Here is an 18,971-nt window from a genome sequence, read left to right as displayed (position 1 = left end):
GTTTCGGAAGGTTTGTCTTTACTTTGATTGTTGAGCTGTGTAAAAAAAAACACATTAAATCTACTTATTTCACTGCTGTAAGACAATAAAATCTGGAAAACTTCAGAGAGGCACCGCACGCAGACAGAAAAATATTCCAGGCAACAGAAGTCCTTGTTGACACCTATTTATTGAATATTCACACATACAAAAAACACAGAGGCTCATATTACACTTCAGATCATCATAATAATAGCAGTAATATGGTAATGATAGACATATAATAATAACAATCATAATAATCATACTGTGTTCAAATCAAAGAAAGAACAATGTTCATTTCATATTCATAAAATTCTTCAGAGACATATTTCAGTATCACTGTAAATAATAACACCGAGTGATGACGTTCCACCTCGGATCAAACTGGGCAAAAAGAACCACTTTGGAGTTAAAATGAGGTTATAATGCAGGTAACGCACACTCAAACACACTCACAGTCACACACACACACACACATATGTATGTACATTTGGAGACATAACACCCAGTGTCGCCCAGCGACTGCGTGTACGTTTTTAATAATTCATAAAAGTTTGATGAGGCTGTATGATAGACTTTAAATCATCCCCGGGTTCAATATCATTAAAGTGTATTTGGCTGGTTTAGAAATAATAAATGTTACAATCACACACCTTTTAATGTCAGCACCCTCATGTGTGCAGTACAGACGCACACATTTATGTTATTTTTCAATCACTGAAGTCCATAAAACTTCACATTATTCACACAGAAAATATTCCATGAGAAGATAATTTGTGTTTAAAAGTAACAGAAAGTAGTGTCATCTCCCACAGGACATAAAGAAAATCCCTTTAATGAACTGCTTGGCTGAATTACAGCCATTTTGTTTATTTGTCCTAGAATCTGAGGTTGTGTAATGCTGTAATAATGGCTGCTCTTGTCTTTGAATGAGGCAAAGGAGGCTCTCGCTGCTCACTGACCCTCTACTGAATGTGCTGCTTTTGTACTCTAGTATTACAATTGAGGCCGGACAAAAGGCTTACCATGAAAAACCACCAGTTAAATGTGGCATAAATAAAAGCTTGAATGCAGCCTCGCAGCGAAGGCCGTACAACGTGTTGAATGCTGCAGTAGTTTGATTTAGTTTAGCATTGTTAGCACACATGCACATCATACTGAAAATTAGATGTTTTACTTTGCGCAGCCATCTCAGCATCCATGTGAGCAGCCATCAGTCCCAGATGGTCCCCAGGGAAGAGAAAGAAAGAAAGGATTAAGAAAGCTAAGAAAGCTCATACCTGACTGTAATATTCCCTTCACTAGTGTGGTTTATTATATCCATAACACACATGTCTACGGTTGAGTTTGCCCTTTTGCTGATAGAAAAAATACGTAGCAGCAGGTGAAGTCAGGCATCACAGATGTTACAGTTGACTCTGCTGAAGCGATGACTGGTTTGTAGCAAAGTTTCAGAAATCTTTCGGGTATTGAAGAGGGGAAAAGGCACATCCATGAAGCTCAAACTCAGGATAGCACCTCATGTGAATGCTAGACATGTGCTGTACGTCTCAGGGCAGCGATGCACAGGGAGCGTTTCTGGGCGACTGGAAGGGCAACAGTTTCCTCAAAGTGACCTCTCAGCATTTAGACTTTTAGACAGGGAGAAAGACATTTTTTGTTCACGGTCCACAGAGGATGAATCGTAATGAATGTGGTGATCTTCTGACATTTCCAGCGCCACCATGAATTTGACATTTATGTTTTTTTTGGCAATGTCATTTAGGTACAGACATTCATGTCCCCTCAGGATGAATTGTCACTTTAGAAAATGTTAGTTTGTCCAGTATTTTGGTTTATGACCACATACCTGCAAAGCTAATTCTAATTCATTACATTTTTTGCTACTTTATACTCCTACTTCGCTACATTTTTGAGGCAAATATTGTACTTTTTACTCCACTACATTTATTTGATAAATTTGGTTAGTTTGCAGATTCAATTGTTGCAACTGTTAGCATACTAAACTACAACGGTGGACACGGTACACATTATACCTGCTAAAAAATCAGTAATGTTAGCACTGCCACTGTTGGCGTGTTAACATCAGCATTAGCTGAACGTACCAGGGTATCTCACGTTGTTGCCTGTTGAGGAGGCTGTTGCCTGACACCACAGCGAACGTCCCAGTGCATCCTCACCTTTCCTGTTGGCTTAATAGGACATAAACTGGTTCTCGTGATTACTGTAAAGCCTCTTCACTCCAAGAAAAAACTCCAAACTACTTTTTTAAAGCGACAAAAAGATTCAGTTTCTTTCTGTAATAACTATACATCAAATAAAGGAACAATGATGAATTCTCTTTGAAAAACTCTGAACATCAATAACTTATTTAGCTATACACCTCTTTGCGATAGATCATTTCAATAACAATATTACAAAACTACCAGGATTCGGTCACCTACAGTTTAAAAAAAAGAAAAAGAAAAAGCCAGACTGAAGCGAGCTGCTGTAGCACCTTATTCAAGCAGCTTCACAGTCGTCATCTTTAAGCCATTTTCAACACTCATCAACGCACAGAATTGCCTGCTTTTATGATACATTAAACCAGAATCTGTCCCTTCTGCTTTGAGAGCTGCACTGCAGAGAAAGGCTGCACGAAGGCCTCGCTTCCACTAGCATTTTATACGCCGATGCTGTATTATTTTTTTTTCTTTTCAGACAATACAGAAGGTTCACATGAGCTAAGCCACTAAGAAAAGCGTCTCATGTACAAGGACGAGGATACGACAGTGACGCGGCTGAGAGTCGGACTATTGCTGTCGTCCAGGGATCATTGCAGCTGCTGACCAGTCTCAACCCATCCAACCCCCTCGCACACATTCACACGACACACACAAAAGACCACCTCTCATGCTCCCCCTGGTGTTTTAAATGTGTGAGGATGTTCAAGACTGATGGCAGGAAAAGAAATATACAGGAAATCGTGCTTGATAAGGTGTGTTTTCTATGAAAGAAGGATAAGAATGAAGAATAAGATATACTGAACTGTATGTTGATGGTATGATGGAGGCTACGTTTTCTAAGTCACCTCATTTACAAGACAACCTCTGTCCTTTTGGGAAATATGCTGATTTGATGCTGAGAGTTGGATCGGAGGAGCGATGCTACTTTCATGGCTTTATGCTAAATAAGTTAGTAATACGTTAGCTTAGCTTAGCTAAATGAGTGGAATCAGGGGTAAACAGCTAGCCTGGCTCTGTACAAAACCCACCTACCAGCACCTCCAAATATCACTAATGAACATGTTTCATCTTCTATAATGATTTTTTTTTTGTGCTCGTAAAACCACATTTTTTTTTTTATATTTCTGTTTTTACAGATTAAACAAACTAGAAATAATATGTTAATAAGTGTGTCAGAGAGATGCTGGTAGACATTTTTGAGCTTTGGATGTAGCCGGGCTAGCTGTTTCCTGTCTTTATGCTAAGCTAAGCTAACGGACCGCCAATATTAGCTTCATACTTAGCATGCAGGCATGAGAGTGGTTTCAATTTTCTCTTGGCAAGAAAGCAAATAACCATATTTTCCAAAATGTCAAGCTATTCCTTCAAGCACGTATTATGAGCAGTGCACATGATTCCAAGTCCATCAGCTTAAGATCACAATTATTTTTCAACAAGGTTTCACTTTCCTCAACTATCCGCATGTCAAATTACCAAGGTACAGATTGCAAAGCACTGCACATTTTGACACTGTCCTGCAGATGGTCCATGTGTCCAAGGTTTAGGCATGATAAAGGCATGGCTCAGTGCTGGATGGGGCCTCTGACAGAGAGTCATGGGGTCAGTCGGTCAGGGGGACAAGAGGAGATGGGGAGGGTGAGGGTGGGATCATAGTTATTGACTGGCAGGATGAACCCTGGGAAATCCTGAAGAGGTTTTCTCCAACCGTTGTAGGTGGTGGTGCGTCTTCAGCACACGGAGCCGGTGGGATCTGCTTCCCCAGGAGTGTAGAAGTCTGGGATGGGTAGTCCAGTATGCAGTGTGACCTGCAAAAAGAACACATTTACATACGGGTTAATAAATTACAGCACAGATGTTTGCTTTATTTTTCTGCCTGCAGGTGGAGCTGTTGAACTATTTCCTCTGCGAGTGAAGTGTTTGTACTTGGAGGCGCTTTGCTTTCATCACCCAAAGACGGCATTAAAAATGAGCGAACTGGCTGAGAGCAATAAGAAATTCAAAGCAACTAACTGTTGTTGAGTCTTTGAAGCTTTCTCTTTCAAGCCTTAATCCTTTGAGCCCATATTTGTAAAACTTGGAAAAGAAGTTTACTGAATAATAACTGTACTCATGTGATACTTTATTGATCTACGAGTGAAAAACCTCTGTTTATGCCTGCAGCACTGCTCCGGGAGGGTGAATCATTAGCACAAGAGGCCAGGGCCAGCTGAAAAACAGCTTCTCCTGGAGCTGTTTTAAACACTCACATCTTGACCTGTTATTGTAATTTACATGCGAAAGTTACTCAAATATGATTATACATGATCATGTAGCTGCAAGCTGAAAAGAAACTAGTTTAAATAAGGGTAAAAATGCACTAAATTGAAATACTTTAGACACATTTTTCCACTAATTTAGATTTAGCAGAAAACAGGGAGCTTGTAAAGAGGCGTCCCACCGGTTTTACATGCAAGTTCAGTTTACTCTTCACAACAATACTGCTCAGGCTTTAAAAATTGTTGTCTAATAGCGTTTGTACCTCTGGAGGGAGCGTTAAAAGTCTAAGAAAGTCTCAGCTGGTCTGTGGAGACTAGAAATGTATCAGAAACTATGGTGTGGAATTTCAAAGACATGGCCATTTATCAAGCAGATAATAAGAGATGAACAACTGAAGCATCGAGTGTTTTTGCTTCATGCATACTAAGGACAAAAAGTCACATATCTGATCTCACAAGACCCTTATTTTGTGGAAGTGCATTGCTAAATCAGTACATATAGAACTGGCATGCTCTTGCTTGCTGGTTTCCTGCTAACTGGCCACAAACCTGTTGGCAGACCTCCTGTTTTCTTCACTCCAGTTTTTGTACCTTTGGACAGAGACAGGCTAGCTGTTTCCCTCTGGTTCCAGTCATTGTGCTAAGCTAAGCTAAGAGGTTGCGAGCTGAGACTTCATATTTTTAGATATGACAGTCTTAATAAGCACATATCCCAAAATGTCAAATTAAATATTTACAGCTAATTAAGGAAACAAAAGGAGAAATCTGTATGTTAAGGGATCAATTTACACGTAGCCCCGGTGCAGTAATATTATTCTATACCTGGACATTTCGGTTGATGCTGATAGCGGGGTAATAGACGCCCTCCAATCCTTCAAAAGCCACTGGACCCTGCTGCTCATCATTGATGAGGAAGATAATGATCCCGCGTGAGAAGTCCAGCAGGACTCCTATTGTAGATCCTTTACTGATGCCACCGTCCGTCCTGCACGGTCACACAGAGGGAAATTAACTGAAGACATATTCACTGATAATCGGTGCTGTGTTAGCAGAGGTAAAAGTAATTAAACACATTTACTAAGTGATACTCATGAGTATCATTTTCTGCTACTTTGCACTTTTACTTCACTACATTTCAGAGGCAAATACTGTACTTTTCATTTTCTTGTTACTTTTCAGATTCATTTTATAGCATAAAAATATGAAAAACTCATCTCATTACGTCTCAAAGACTTAATGCTTATATTTTCCATTCTTGGTCTTCACCTGCATTATGGACAATCTCATGCACATCCTTACCTGTTTGTGTGCGAGTTGTTGTGCATGAACCAGGAGCGGTTGTTGTCCACGTACATAGCCCAGGCCTTGTCATCTTTGCCCAGCATCACATCCTTCAGGACGTCGCTCCGAGCGATCCCAAAGGCCGGGTCCGGGTGGTTGTCGTAGCGATCAATGGTCATTTCCCAGTAATGAACGCCACGGGAGAAAGCAGAATTACTCAAGACCACCCTGTCATCGTAGCTGCTGCACGTCACCGTCAGATTGTCGTTGGAGAGGATGATGTCCGGGTGAGCGGAGGCTGGGTCAAAGGTGAACCAAGCAACTGTGCACATACATGGGAACAGTTACACTCACTGTTGAGCATCATTAACACCACTGACTGCAAGACCTGATGCAATGATCATGAATTTATGGAGGGGACATGAATCTAGAGGCTGGAGGTTAGATGAGGTGAACTTACACTGTAAAAACAACTGAATGAGAGGAACATTAACTCAATGAAAGAAGATGAGAAGAAGATTCACTATCATGATTAATAATTCTAAACATCATACTATCTAACTTAATTTCTAACTTAATCCTAATAATCTTAATAATCTTAATAGCATCAACAGCATCTGTGTCAGACAGTCTGCAAAGAATAACTGGCGTTTGTTTTCACCTGCTTAGCACACCAGATGGGTGGAGATTATGACGTCTAGATAATTCTAAGGACACAAACTAAATCGCAAAGATAAGTAAACTTTTTAATCAGTAAAATATGCAGATGGGGAAGATTGGGATTTCATTCGTGTTGCTCAAAGCATCAATGATTGAAGAATTCATCTGGCCTGCATCTGTTTTGGTTCAGTCCCACTAATCAGGGTCATTTTTGACTTCAGCAGGCAGCTGTTTGCAGTGAAAAATCTCAGATAAGCCCACTGTTCACTAACTAACCATCACTTAACACAAAGTTAGAGAGTAGCTGGTGGAGCATATAGCAGCTAAAGAGCCAAATATTTCCCCTCAGGAGTTGGTGGAGACCAAAATAAGAGATAAAAGGGGAGTGACATATGTAAAACTGTCATATAACTTTTATAAGATCATAGTAATTCAATACTGTGCTGCCCCCAACTGGCAGAAAAATATACTGCAGCACATTCATTGTATTGGGTTGATGGTGTAGATTTAAAACCTCAGCAAATAAAACCATAACCATTTGCATAGATTGATATCACTTGGGGCTGTTTTTCTTGTAACTGGTGTGAAGTGATTCTTTATATGTGAGCTCCAAACACATCGTACTGCAAGCAGGCTAAATCAAATGCTACTAATTTTGCAAACCGCTTGGCTCAGGCTTGAAAATATGTACTCTATACTCTATACAGAGGAATGCGGGAGTTGAACAGATGGACGTTTGCGCTTTTTATGGGCTCCACTGGTCTTGCTTTACTGGTGTCACCATGTGCAGCAAAGTTTCATTACATGGCTTTATTTCCCAAAGGAAATAAAACAAAGACATTTATTAGAAGGTTGTATTGAATGTCTAATAAGTGCAGCCCACAGAGCAGCAAACTGCCCTCCTGCTGGTTTGAGAGTGAAGACCGCACAGATGAAACAGGAAATGGGCAGGAGGGGATTAGAGTGGAAATAGTCAGCAACGAGAGCCGTCCATACCTGTGCCTATAGACTGAATATCGCATGGAGGGAGTCCAGCTGAAATGTGAAATGACGGGGGTGGGGTTCAGAGGGAAGAGGGAGAAAGAAAAGAGGGAGGGAGGAGGAGAGCGTAGCGAAGCAGTGAAGCAGACAGTGTAGAGGGGTCAGGAGGGGTGGAGGAGAGGGCAAAAAGCAGGTTTGATCAGGGAAGCTGGTTCAACTCAGTGGCCAGAACACCAGAGAGGCGATCCCCCAAAACAAAACCAAAGACTTCCTACAAACAGATCTGAGGAGACTTGAAAAGAACAAGCATGAAAACAAAGAGAAAGGCTGCTCTAATGGAGAAATTCACATGTTCCCGTCTTTCCAAATAAAAGCGAAGAAAAAAAAAAAAAAGATCAAAGCACAGTCCAGTCGGGGTGAAGGGTGTCAGATCTCTGCAGAAACTGAGAACGTCTGAGTGGTTAGATCACTTTGTGCAGCCCCCCAACAGCTGCTGAGTGCTCTCTCTCTGTCAGGTAGGGAGGCCGTCTGGGCCTCTCAGGTCCACTGATGGATGACAAGCTTCCCCATCTATGCAGAGCAGCATTTAACTAATGGGAAAGCAAGCGCGTGGGTGGATTAGACACGAACCAGCTGCTGCTGGATGTACCTGGTTTATAAGCTCAAACACACCCTTGAACAGAATTCACATCCTGCTGCTGCTCTGTCAAAACCTTGCAACTGATATTTTGGGGGCTTTTAATGTTATTGCTTTTGTGTTACATGACAGATGAAAGAGGGTGAGGAAGTTTGATGCAGCATAATTCCTTGAATACCCTTTAAAACCCCATAAATAAAATCCAATATGCATGGTTTTCAATCTGAAATGAGAATAAAAAGAATTTGGCTGTCTGAAGATGCAAGGCTTTAGTCTGGCAGCAACAATTTATTATTCTTAAGATCTCTGTGAGTTCAGTCAAGATGTATTTTTTATTAATAAACAAATACCCAAGAAGAAGAAGAAGGGATCTGAGCCCACACTCCCACTGATTAATCTTACAACTACTGTTATTAGACCTGTGATAAAATACCTGCCAGCTGTTTGCTAGAGCACAACATCACGCCTGATCAGACTGAGCTTGTGTGTCATGGTTCATCATAGCATAAAGTACTTTTTAATGACCTGATCATGCAAAAAACACATATGTGTCAAACATATCATGTCACATGGTAAAAACTACGATAAATAACAACTCCTGGGTGAACTGAAATTGAAGTCAACATGCAAATCCATTTGAAAAACACATGGATGGGATTCAGTCACAAACATGTGGCAGGTATTTGGAGAAGCAAAACGTGTACATTTAGTCATGTGCTTCTGCTTTGGGACAACCTCAGAGAAGCCAAATCAGTGCACATTTTAAATAGCATCTTAAAGACTCTTTTGTTTTCTTTGACTTTTTCTTCATCTTGTAACTTTCCATTTCGTGGTTCGTCCAGGCGTGCATGTGTTTGTTGTTTTAAAGAGCTCCATACCTCACCTGATGTTTTGCTGTGTAAAAATAACCTTGTCAGCGCTCTCTGGTGGACAAACTCTGTAATGGTAAATTAAATTACCTCTAACCTAATTGGCTGTTTCTGCACTGCAAAAAAGATTGCTTTGAAAAGTTGTGCACTGCAGACAAAGTTTGCTTGCTTCATTACAAATATCTGAAAGTGGCTGAGTTCAGTGCTGCCAGTGAAGAAGCACTAATGAGTCTATTTTACTGGGAACTCGCACTTGAGTTTTGGCTCTTCGTGTATTCTAACTTGAAATCTGACAACTTTATTCTACTTGCTGTCTGGATCATTCCAGATCAGAGGAATAACTGGATGAATTCTGTTTTAAGAGTGTGTTTTTCCTTAAAGATATACAGTCACATAAGCAGTAGTTGGAGTGATGATGCTCAGCGTACCCTCAGAGGTCTGCATGATCAGAGTCTTGCTGTACTGGCCCACTCCGCTGGCATTGAAGGCCTTCACTCTGGACTTGTACGTGCTGTTGAAGTGAAGCCCATCCACTGTGCAGATGGTCTCCGTCCCCACGTACACTTCCTGCAAAGACACATGGTGCTTCCTGTCAAGCTGGCAGATACATCAAATGCGTAGTTATGACACAGAACAGACAGAGCGAGTGCTGCTTTTTCAACACGGCCGGCTCTGAAGGAGTGTCCCTTCTGGATTTGGCGGTGATCGTAATAAGTGAGAGTGTGAGTTTGTACAACTGAGCGTGGGCGAGGCAGCCCACACCGGAGTATAAATAGACATGGGGACACAACTCGCCAAACTCACTGCGTTGGCGAGCCTCATTGAGTCGGAGAGGAGAAGAGGTGGAGAAAAATCCTGCACAATTTGGAAAGTAGATGTTTGGCAAAGTGTAGGTACACAGGTAGGTACACAGGTGTGACATGAAACGGCTGGAGTCCAAGTTAGAGATGCACAGACTGGACGGCAGGTTGTTCAGCTTCTTAAGAGTAAAATTCAAGCACTTTCAAGGCATGTTCAAGGCGCCAAAAGCAAAAATTTCCAGACTCTTGAAGCCCTTATCATCACATCTAAATTGTTATTAGAAATGCAGGCGCACAGAATTCTTTCATACCCACAGCAATCAATCTATACTGTCACTCTGTTTATTTCACCAGCTGTTCATATTAGCTTTGACTGCGTGCTTTAATCGTGATTATTTAACGCTCCCTATTTTCGATGCCAGGAGACAACAAACAAATATAACGACAGCATGGTTTCATATCAAATATTAAAGATTTTTACGATGTGCTGAGCAGAATGAGATGTTTATGTTGGATAACACCTGGTATATTCTCTTGCTTTGTATTTCTTAAAGGAAAATGTACACTGCGCTCTCTTGTCCTACATCTTGGAATCCATCTTAATTAAAACATATTTGATAAAACTTTTTTTTTTTTTTTTTTTTTTTTTTTAAGATTTTTGGTCTTCAAGAGATTATGTTGAAAATCAAGCATTTTTAAAGTAGTATATTTGAATCAATTGAACTTGAACATGAAAACTGTTCAAATTCAGCCTTTTCCAAACTTTTAAGGCTTTCAAGACCCTGTGTGCCGACTAAAAACTCGAGTGAAACAGCAAACTCAAACAAAAAAAGTGTGGTGAACTCCAACAAAACGTCTCCAAGCTGTAATAGAATTTGGCATCGACTGTCCACCAATTAGCAGTCAGCGGACGCAGTTGGTGAATCTGGACGTAAATGACGACCCTTTCATGGAACAGCTGTAATTAACGCTGACGGATGAAGGCTCATACAAACAGACAATTACAGAACACAGAACAAACTGAAGGGAGCGAGCAGCTGGATTTAGACGAGAGAGCAAACTGACTTAAGGTCAGTGGCTGCTTTTTCTACATGAAAACAAAGGATGCCTCTGCACACAGCTGCTGGTCCGTTCACATTACGCAGGGCGTGTTTAGCTGATGCTCTGCATCTGGAGTGTTAGCAACTGTTGTCCTGCTTCAGCCTCCTCACAGAGCACTAAAGTTGACAGGGTCACCTATTTACAGCTCCAGAAAGTCAATGAGACAGACAGGACATGAGGCAAACTGTGTTCACCGATACTTAGATTATGATGTTGTGTTTTGCTGGAAAGGGCTCTGGATACTACAGTTGGGCCTTTGTGCAGGTAAAGCATTAAAACCAAATCAAACTGCTTCAATTATGCTGCAGCAGCTGTTTAGAGGACGGACATGTTGTGCTTTTTAGGAGCTACGAAAAGGTGGAAACAGTTTGGGAGAAGACTGACAGTGAAATATGGCAGCTAAGTTGGGATTGGTTTTCTCTTTATTTAGGATGTTTAAGACATGGTCAGGACATATTCACTATGCATGTTGTTTAACATCCAGGACAAAATACGCTCAATCATTTGGTTTAATACTGCTTGGACTTTTGCATGTATGTCCAAAAGTTTTGACTAACAACAGCAGTAACTCAGTACATTATTATATCATGTACATTTCATGGTATTCTAATCCTTTAGAGCAATGCTGAATTTTGGGCCAAATTACTTATTATTATATCTGTTTTTTCAGTGTTTTCCACCAGCATATAACAATAATTTCCTAATGATAAAATTACTTAAATCAACATGGCCTGGGCGTAATTAAACGCTAAGACAGACATGGATGGATTAAGCAATTGAAAACATGGATGCAATTAAAAATGACTAATTTAGGTTAATTTAAGTTTTTGCTAAAACTGACACTTGCCCGTTATGAGACAGCGAGCTTCTTGGCTGGTGTAGCTGCAGCAGTGACAGTGTTTACCATAGATTTGACATTTCATAGCTAATATTATCTACAGCAGGCAAGAGGAAATATTTAATTCACTGTTTTATAAAGATTTGGTTTTACAGATTCATGGTAACGTTGTAATATTGTTGATTTTGGTTGAACTTTTGAGAGCTGCTCTTGTGCTCAACGAGTGGGTAACATGGATTTTAGCACTTCATTTCCTCCCATCATATGAAGGAATATATCACAAAACAACAGTTAAACTGTAGTACATAAACCAAGGAGCACAACAGCCAGTGAACATTATTTTCCTCTTTCCCTCTGTGTCTGTGAGAATAACTAACAGGACTCATTTGCTTGCCGCTCACAGAGCAGGGGAGCAACAAGAAAAAGGGTTTATTTACAATACTCTGCAGGGAGCTTCATCTCAGAGTGTAACATCACTTTCAGAAAGATCTCCCAGATTGATTGTCCTGAGAGTCATCAGGGCCTCGGTGCTGTACTGCATGGAGGAAGATTTAGGTTTGGAGGTTGCACACAGATATCCTCTGCCATTGTACTGAGGGTTTGTTCAGGAGGTTTAAGTTGCCATTGTATCAAAGCGAGGGCCTCAATGCATAGAGAACTGGGGGGGTCTTAGGTGGATGGATTACATAGTGAACCTCTGGGAGGGTATGAATACTGCTTTGATGCCAGTTAGCACTTCCTGCGGGATCATCTCAGCTGACAGCTGCATTACAGACCCTTTCTCTTGGCGGCGTGTCATTCAATGCCTCACGACAGTGTGTCACATGACCTGTTCTCATATCACCCAGAGCTGTGCTGTACGGCCATCACACATTGTCTCGAGGGATTTCAGTGACAAAGCGTTGCTTTCACATTCCCCTGGCTGAGCTGGTGTCCTCCCTGGCATCAAATGAAGGAGTCTTTGTTGAGAGGGGGGGGTAGTGTTGTGTAAAGGTGAATTATTGCTCTAACTGGTTCTGTTTTGTGGAACCCACAAACACCCCCCTGTAAAGGCTTTACAAGTCCACAGATAAATCCTAACCAGTGGAGACAAGAGAGTACCTGCAGAGGGAAACCTACCCTGAACGGCCCCCCGCTTCCATCGTCCAGCTCCAGGATGTAACCGTCCACGGCGATGGTGGAGAGCGGTGGCTGTTTCCATGACAACGTGGCGCTGTTGTTCTGCGTGCAACATTCCTCCAGCTGGAGCATCGGAGCAGCTGGGACTGAGGAGGGGAAAAACCAGGCCAGATTACAGCCCACTGAGATATGAAACGCACACACACAGACACACACACACACACACACACACACACACACACACACACACACTCTTCAACCAGATATGACTCTGCAGCGCACAAAGATCTGTTCAATATTTATCATCTATAAAATCTATTATGAATATATGAATTCATCACACATTGATAAAAGGCTTCCGATTCATGAGTGTAAACACACCAAACTTCCTTGACTTTCCGAGTAATTCACTGCATATTTCACCAAACACCTGCAGTAGTCAGTGACATCGTACTGTGGAAAGCAGGTACATAACTGCACAAAGTCAAACTTAAATGTCCATGCGCACATCAAGCGAGTTCCCCTGCTTCTGAATATATTCTTGGAAAATAATTTGTGATTTTCAAAGATAAAAAGGTCACGTGCAAGAGCAAGCTGTCTCTAAATTGCAACTGCAAACCCAAGGGACAGCTGTGACAAAAAAGAGGACACTCACACAAACCATTAGAGTCCATAATACATTTTAGAGAGATATTATACATAAATCCATATTTTAACAAATCCCCTGGTCAAATTAACACAAAACCTTAACTATAACCCAACGATTCAGAGCTGCAAACACTGCAGGTATATTATGAAGATTTTTCATGACAGAAATCAGTTTGGCTACAGAACAGCTGCTTTACAGGCTGGTAGAGATTTACTGTGCTGTTCAGAAACAGATCAGGAACGAAGACATTAGCTCCCAAGAGGGCTTGAACTGAACCTCTTTGAGCTGAAAAAAGTCTCCGTCTGCGCTGTGCCTGCTCTCCTCCAGCCTACTTTCGTATAATCTCCACCCGTTATCTCCCGCTCTCTCTTCACCTTTCATCTGGACAAAGTCCAGCTGGTGGATCGTCTGCAGGAGGGGTCCGCTGTCCAGAGTGAGGTCAAAGTCGCTGGTCATCCTCGGGGTGAGGGTTCCCTTCCCCCACTGGCCCTCTGTCATGTGGACCCTCCGGATCAAAGCATCGGAGATCTGACAACAACATTAGTCATCATCAGAGCTACTCATCAAATCCTGTACTGCCAACCAGAACATCACACACGGTCACAGATGTACGCACGCTGATCTAATGTTTATCATCCTCTATTTAAACCACACATACGTTTTGTGTATGTTTCAATTTGCACACTTTCAGTTCATAATCTTCAATTCTCAAATCACACATTTGCTTTACAATCTCTAAAGCGTACAACAGCCTCTATCCTTTGATCCTCAGTTCAGACGATGAAAGCCCCTCCTGGTCTAAAGGCAGGTCAGCAACATGCGGAGATGTGAAATTTGTCTGCAGGCAATTCAGCATACATAAGAATAATATCTGGTTGTGTTCAGAAGGAGGTGTTTCTTCATAGAAAACCCTTTTCCCTATATTGAGTTTGCTTTTTTTCTCGGAAACATATCAGGAAGTCATTAGGAAATTAAGAAAACGTTACTGACATGAACACCGAACCTGCATTTCTCTCATAAATATTTCACCATAATGGCTAAAATCATTTTGGGCCGTGCTGAAAAACATGGTAAATAATTTAAATTTCATTCCAAAAGGTCTAACAGTTAACTCCTGCATCCCTCTACCAGGCGCATATATTCATATGCTGTGTTTGCTCATCATCTCAGCTCTTCAGTGAGACCGACCATCACAGAAACACAAGACGTCAAACTGTCCAAGTTAAACAAAATGTGTCACATAAGGTTGATTTAATGAGGTGAAATTGCTCAGCGGAGGATATGAGAATCTCTCTTGGAAACAAGCAAACTGTGTTTTTACCATATGAATGTAAAGTCAACTTGCATTGGGTCTGAGTCCTATCTGCAGGTAGTAATTTATTGGTTTTGAGGAGGAACTGTTTTTATAACTGACATTTTCTTCTCTTGAAAAGTCACTAAACTAAACCACCACAAGCAGCAAAATGTGCGAAAACTGCAGCTTTAAAAGCACAAACTTCAAAAGCAGATTGTTACCACTTCACATGCCCTCATACATAAATGTTACTACTTAAATTTCTGGCCATTTTGGAGCACGGCAATAAATCACAAGATGATTAACAGGAGGATAAATCAAGAAAAACCTATTTCTGCTGCAAATGTGTAAAGCACCCTTCAAGAAAGCAATACATGTGTTTTACATAAGACATAAAGACATTAAGACAAGACATAAAAGAAACAGGAGGCAATTACAAAGGCAATATAAAAAGACACATAAATAGGATTTTAAAGGATTAAAATACAATAAGAGAGATTTGGCAGCACAGAATAAACACAGTGGCATGCAATATTTAAATAAACAGGCCAAAATGTATCTTAATAAAAGGCAGTGGCAAGAAAAAGTGTTAAACAGTGACGTTTCAAAAGAGGTTTTCTGGGAGTCTTTGTCAGAACTTTAGATCTGGGCAAGATTTCTTACCTGGTTTCTGTTCCTTGACATTAGCGACCGATGCTGAGCACTGACTTTTAATTGTTCATCTTTGGGACCAGACAATAATTACTGTTTTATCTTGTTAAACTGCTGATAATTTTGGCTCCTTTCACTGATTTGTTCAGGGCACAAACTCTTGCGTGGGACCATCATCACCTGGAAATATTGTTCTATATAAATCTGGGTGTCATCTGCATAATGAAGCTGTTTTGTTGTTTTCTATAATCTGAACAGGTGTGACTGTGCAGATGTCGGACAGAGGAAGCCTGGTCATGGAGCCTTGGGCAACATACTAAATCACATTCTGTTTGCTGACATTTCTCTAATCTTTTCTTGTGAATTCAAGGCTTATTTCACTTCAGAAAGTTACTCAAATACAGCCATCGGAAGAAAAATCACTCTTTGGTTGAACCGGTTAGAACTCATGATGGGTTGGAAGTAAACATTCTTTCGTTTTAAGGGGTCACAAGATAAAAAGGGTGGGATCTGGTGCTCTGGGAAACATTTTGCATTCTGCTCCACTTCATTAACTGTAACTCAGGGCATAAAAAAGTTAGAGCTGTAGCTTCTAGTAGCATCGTACCTGCAGGAAACCACTGGGGTCATTCTCCTTGATGACCTCCAGACAGTACTCCATCAGCCCCGTGGTCTGACGCAGCTTCACAGTGCAGTGAGAGATCTGATCCCGAACCACCTGGATAAAAAGGGGCCAAGATAAAGAGAGAGAGGGAGAGGAAAGAAGAAACAACCATGAGTTTTTGCAAGTATAATACAGTTACACAACAACATCAAGCATACAGAAGATAATCATATGTTAATCATCGCCCTTTTGCTGTAATCACTCTGGAGTGGAGCATGAATAAAATGCACAAAGAGGTTTAATAACGTATGCGAGTGGTGGAGAGTATAAAGAGGGCTGGAACAGAAGAGGAAGGGAAAGACTGGAGAGGAATTAAAGGGGAGTAAATAAGCAGGAGGTGGCAGAAATGTTGATAAATGAGAGGAGAAGCGAGACAGAGGCAAAGGGAGGAAAGATGGATGCAGGGGGAGCTTAAGACGACAAAAAATGGTGACATTGAAACAACGTCAAAGGATGGAGAAACAGAAGCAGGATGGATGGAAGGAAGGAGGAGGCTGGAGAGTGAACTGTTAATGGACGAAGAGGCCGAATGAGACAACCTGGAGGAATACCAACAGTGAGATTAGCAGCAGGATTGTCAAAGTGACTGATGGAGTCATTTTTCTTCTTCTTGAGACCTGAGCACAGATGGAGGGAGGAAGAAGAGGCCGAAGGGACGTCGCCAACTGATCCCGTTACTGACGTTAACAGAAGGAAAGTGACATTTTGTTTTCGCGCGCCGGCCGTCAGCATCACCGGTCACAGCAGAGATGAGTCGTCTGTCTTTCTGAGCAGCTACGTTTTACTCTAAAGCTGACACCAGAATCAAAACATACACACGTTTTGTTATTTTTCTGTGTGCAGTCTGTGTCTCAGAAAACACATCGGACACTAGAAAAATGCAAATGTGATTTTTTTTTTTTTTTTTTATCGCTGCTGCCTCATATTCATAATTTATCTTCCTACATCGTGATCTGAATAACAGCTTTAAGTGGATAAAAGAAACCCTCCTTATCGCACATACAACCAGACAGTTGATTTGATCGGGTTTGATAAGTTGAGAAATTCCCTCTCTGACACTACTGATGTCCACAGAGCCTCCTTGCAACGGCGTGAAATAAACGGAGGATGCTGGGCCGAGGGTTGCTAGGTAACAGAAACTTCACTGCTGCTTTCTGAGGGGCTCCAAGGCTGAACGAGGAGGAAAATCCTTTCTGCAGCCGCTCAGACCGACAGAACACATGAAGATGATTTAGTGGTGACTGAGGCCGCTGCACATCGTTATGCAAATATTGTACCACGGACACATAACAAACAGCAGACTGTCATACAGCTAGAGATTATTCAGGATACAGTTTGTAGCACAGAGGAAGCCTTAACGAAGCCCGTATTCAAGGCTATAATCTGACCATGAGAAGATTTGTTCTCTGGAGCATCAAGTACAACCCTGATTCCAAAAAAGTGTCCCTGAGCTCATGTACTAATATCCTTCATCCAATCATGTGTTCACAAAGTGGTGAACCTCGCTCCATCCTCGCTTGTGAACGACTGAGCCTTTCCAGGATGCCCCTTTCATACCCAATCATGACGCTATCACCTGTTACCAATCAACCTGTTCACCTGTGGAATGTTCCAAACAGGTGTTTTTGGAGCATTAAAAACTTTCCCAGTCTTTTGTTCTTCCTGTTGCAACTTGTTTGAAACGTGTTGCATCAGGATTCAGAATTAGCAAATATTTACAGAAATCAATGAAGCTGATGAGGTGAAATATTAAATATATTGTCTTTGTACTGTTTTCTGTTGAGTTTATGTCAAAAAGGATAAGCAAAGTATCACATTCTGTTTTATTTATGTTTTATGCAGTGTTGGAACAATATGGATGAAGTATTTTATCACAGTATATGTAATTTTATCATTTTACAGTAGCAATATACATTTTTCTGAAAATTCGATTGGGAAATCGTTTATAGCTGGAATAATCAAATGTGCATGATTTTTTGCTGATACAGTGGAATAAAATCTGAGAAATCAATTTTCTTTATTACATTTGACTCAAAAATCCCATCGATCTAATAGCAGTCCAGCATACTGGCCTAATCAGGCACACATATAAAGGTTTAGCTCTCAAGATGCAGAAAAATCTCTAAGGTCTCATGCTCCCTTAAATCAGCTGTACAAATATTCCAATGATTGTCAAAATGGCAGCATCATCTTCAGGCTACCAGTGTCACTCACACAGCACGATCAATATTTTTGCCTCTTAAACATCCATTTTCCTGCTTGGCTGCTGGCATGAGTTTGAACTGACAGTGCGACAGTTTGAAGAGGATGATGATGTTATAATCACTGTGTTTTTTGCAGTTGATTCAGATAATCTACACGTTGAGGGCACCACACCCTGTTTGCCGTCCTTCATTCAAACCTCAGGGAAGTAAAAACTTCTGTTCCCAGTTCAGTTTGTTTGGACAGCTCAAAACACTTTCACCTGACCTCGTGTGCCTGCAGGCAAACTGCACAGAGATGCACTTGAACATGTGGATTTTATAGTCCTGAGCCACTAAAGACCCCTCGCCTCCTCTTCTTCAGCTGCTTCCTCGTGTGCTCTTATCTGCTGCAAACACCAGGGAGGGTGAATTTAAGTCTACAAATAAGCCCATCATGTTTAGTTACAGAGTCTGGAATCACATTTGTTTTCACCTCCTTCATTCTGCCAACATATCTGCGGTTTTGCATCCCTCTGGCTGCGAAAATGACTGAATACTTGCTCAGCTTTGGTGCATCCACGCTACGACAGACTCAACTTAAATGAACCAAATATAAAACTGCAACTTCTCCTCCAAGGTTCACACTGAATAAAAACAACAAATTGAAGGTCTGACTGCACTGCAGAGGATTGAATATTAACTGCAAACTGAGTATTTTCAGGTAAATAAATATTCACAGAGAT

General features: G+C 41.1%; 1 protein-coding gene across 2 annotated transcripts in view; it reads right to left on the bottom strand.

The window, feature by feature from the left end:
* Positions 1–150: 150 nt before the first annotated feature.
* trim9 (tripartite motif containing 9) overlaps positions 151–18,971 on the bottom strand; it is a 39,532-nt gene continuing 20,711 nt past the window's right edge. The window contains exons 4-11 of one of the 2 annotated variants that reach the window (XM_076748412.1): positions 15,989–16,099; positions 13,811–13,964; positions 12,788–12,933; positions 9,358–9,496; positions 7,439–7,477; positions 5,801–6,104; positions 5,324–5,486; positions 151–4,051 (exon numbers count right to left, since the gene is read on the bottom strand). In XM_076748412.1, the coding sequence (XP_076604527.1) occupies positions 3,974–4,051; positions 5,324–5,486; positions 5,801–6,104; positions 7,439–7,477; positions 9,358–9,496; positions 12,788–12,933; positions 13,811–13,964; positions 15,989–16,099 (1,134 nt within the window). In that variant the 3' untranslated portion in view covers positions 151–3,973. The remainder of the gene's footprint in view (positions 4,052–5,323; positions 5,487–5,800; positions 6,105–7,438; positions 7,478–9,357; positions 9,497–12,787; positions 12,934–13,810; positions 13,965–15,988; positions 16,100–18,971) is intronic. The other variant, XM_076748413.1, reaches the window with a different exon arrangement.

The sequence above is a fragment of the Chaetodon auriga genome, chromosome 14, assembly GCF_051107435.1.
Source record: "Chaetodon auriga isolate fChaAug3 chromosome 14, fChaAug3.hap1, whole genome shotgun sequence".
NCBI classification, from domain to species: Eukaryota; Metazoa; Chordata; class Actinopteri; order Chaetodontiformes; family Chaetodontidae; genus Chaetodon; species Chaetodon auriga.
This window is presented reverse-complemented; position numbering and strand designations above follow the sequence as displayed.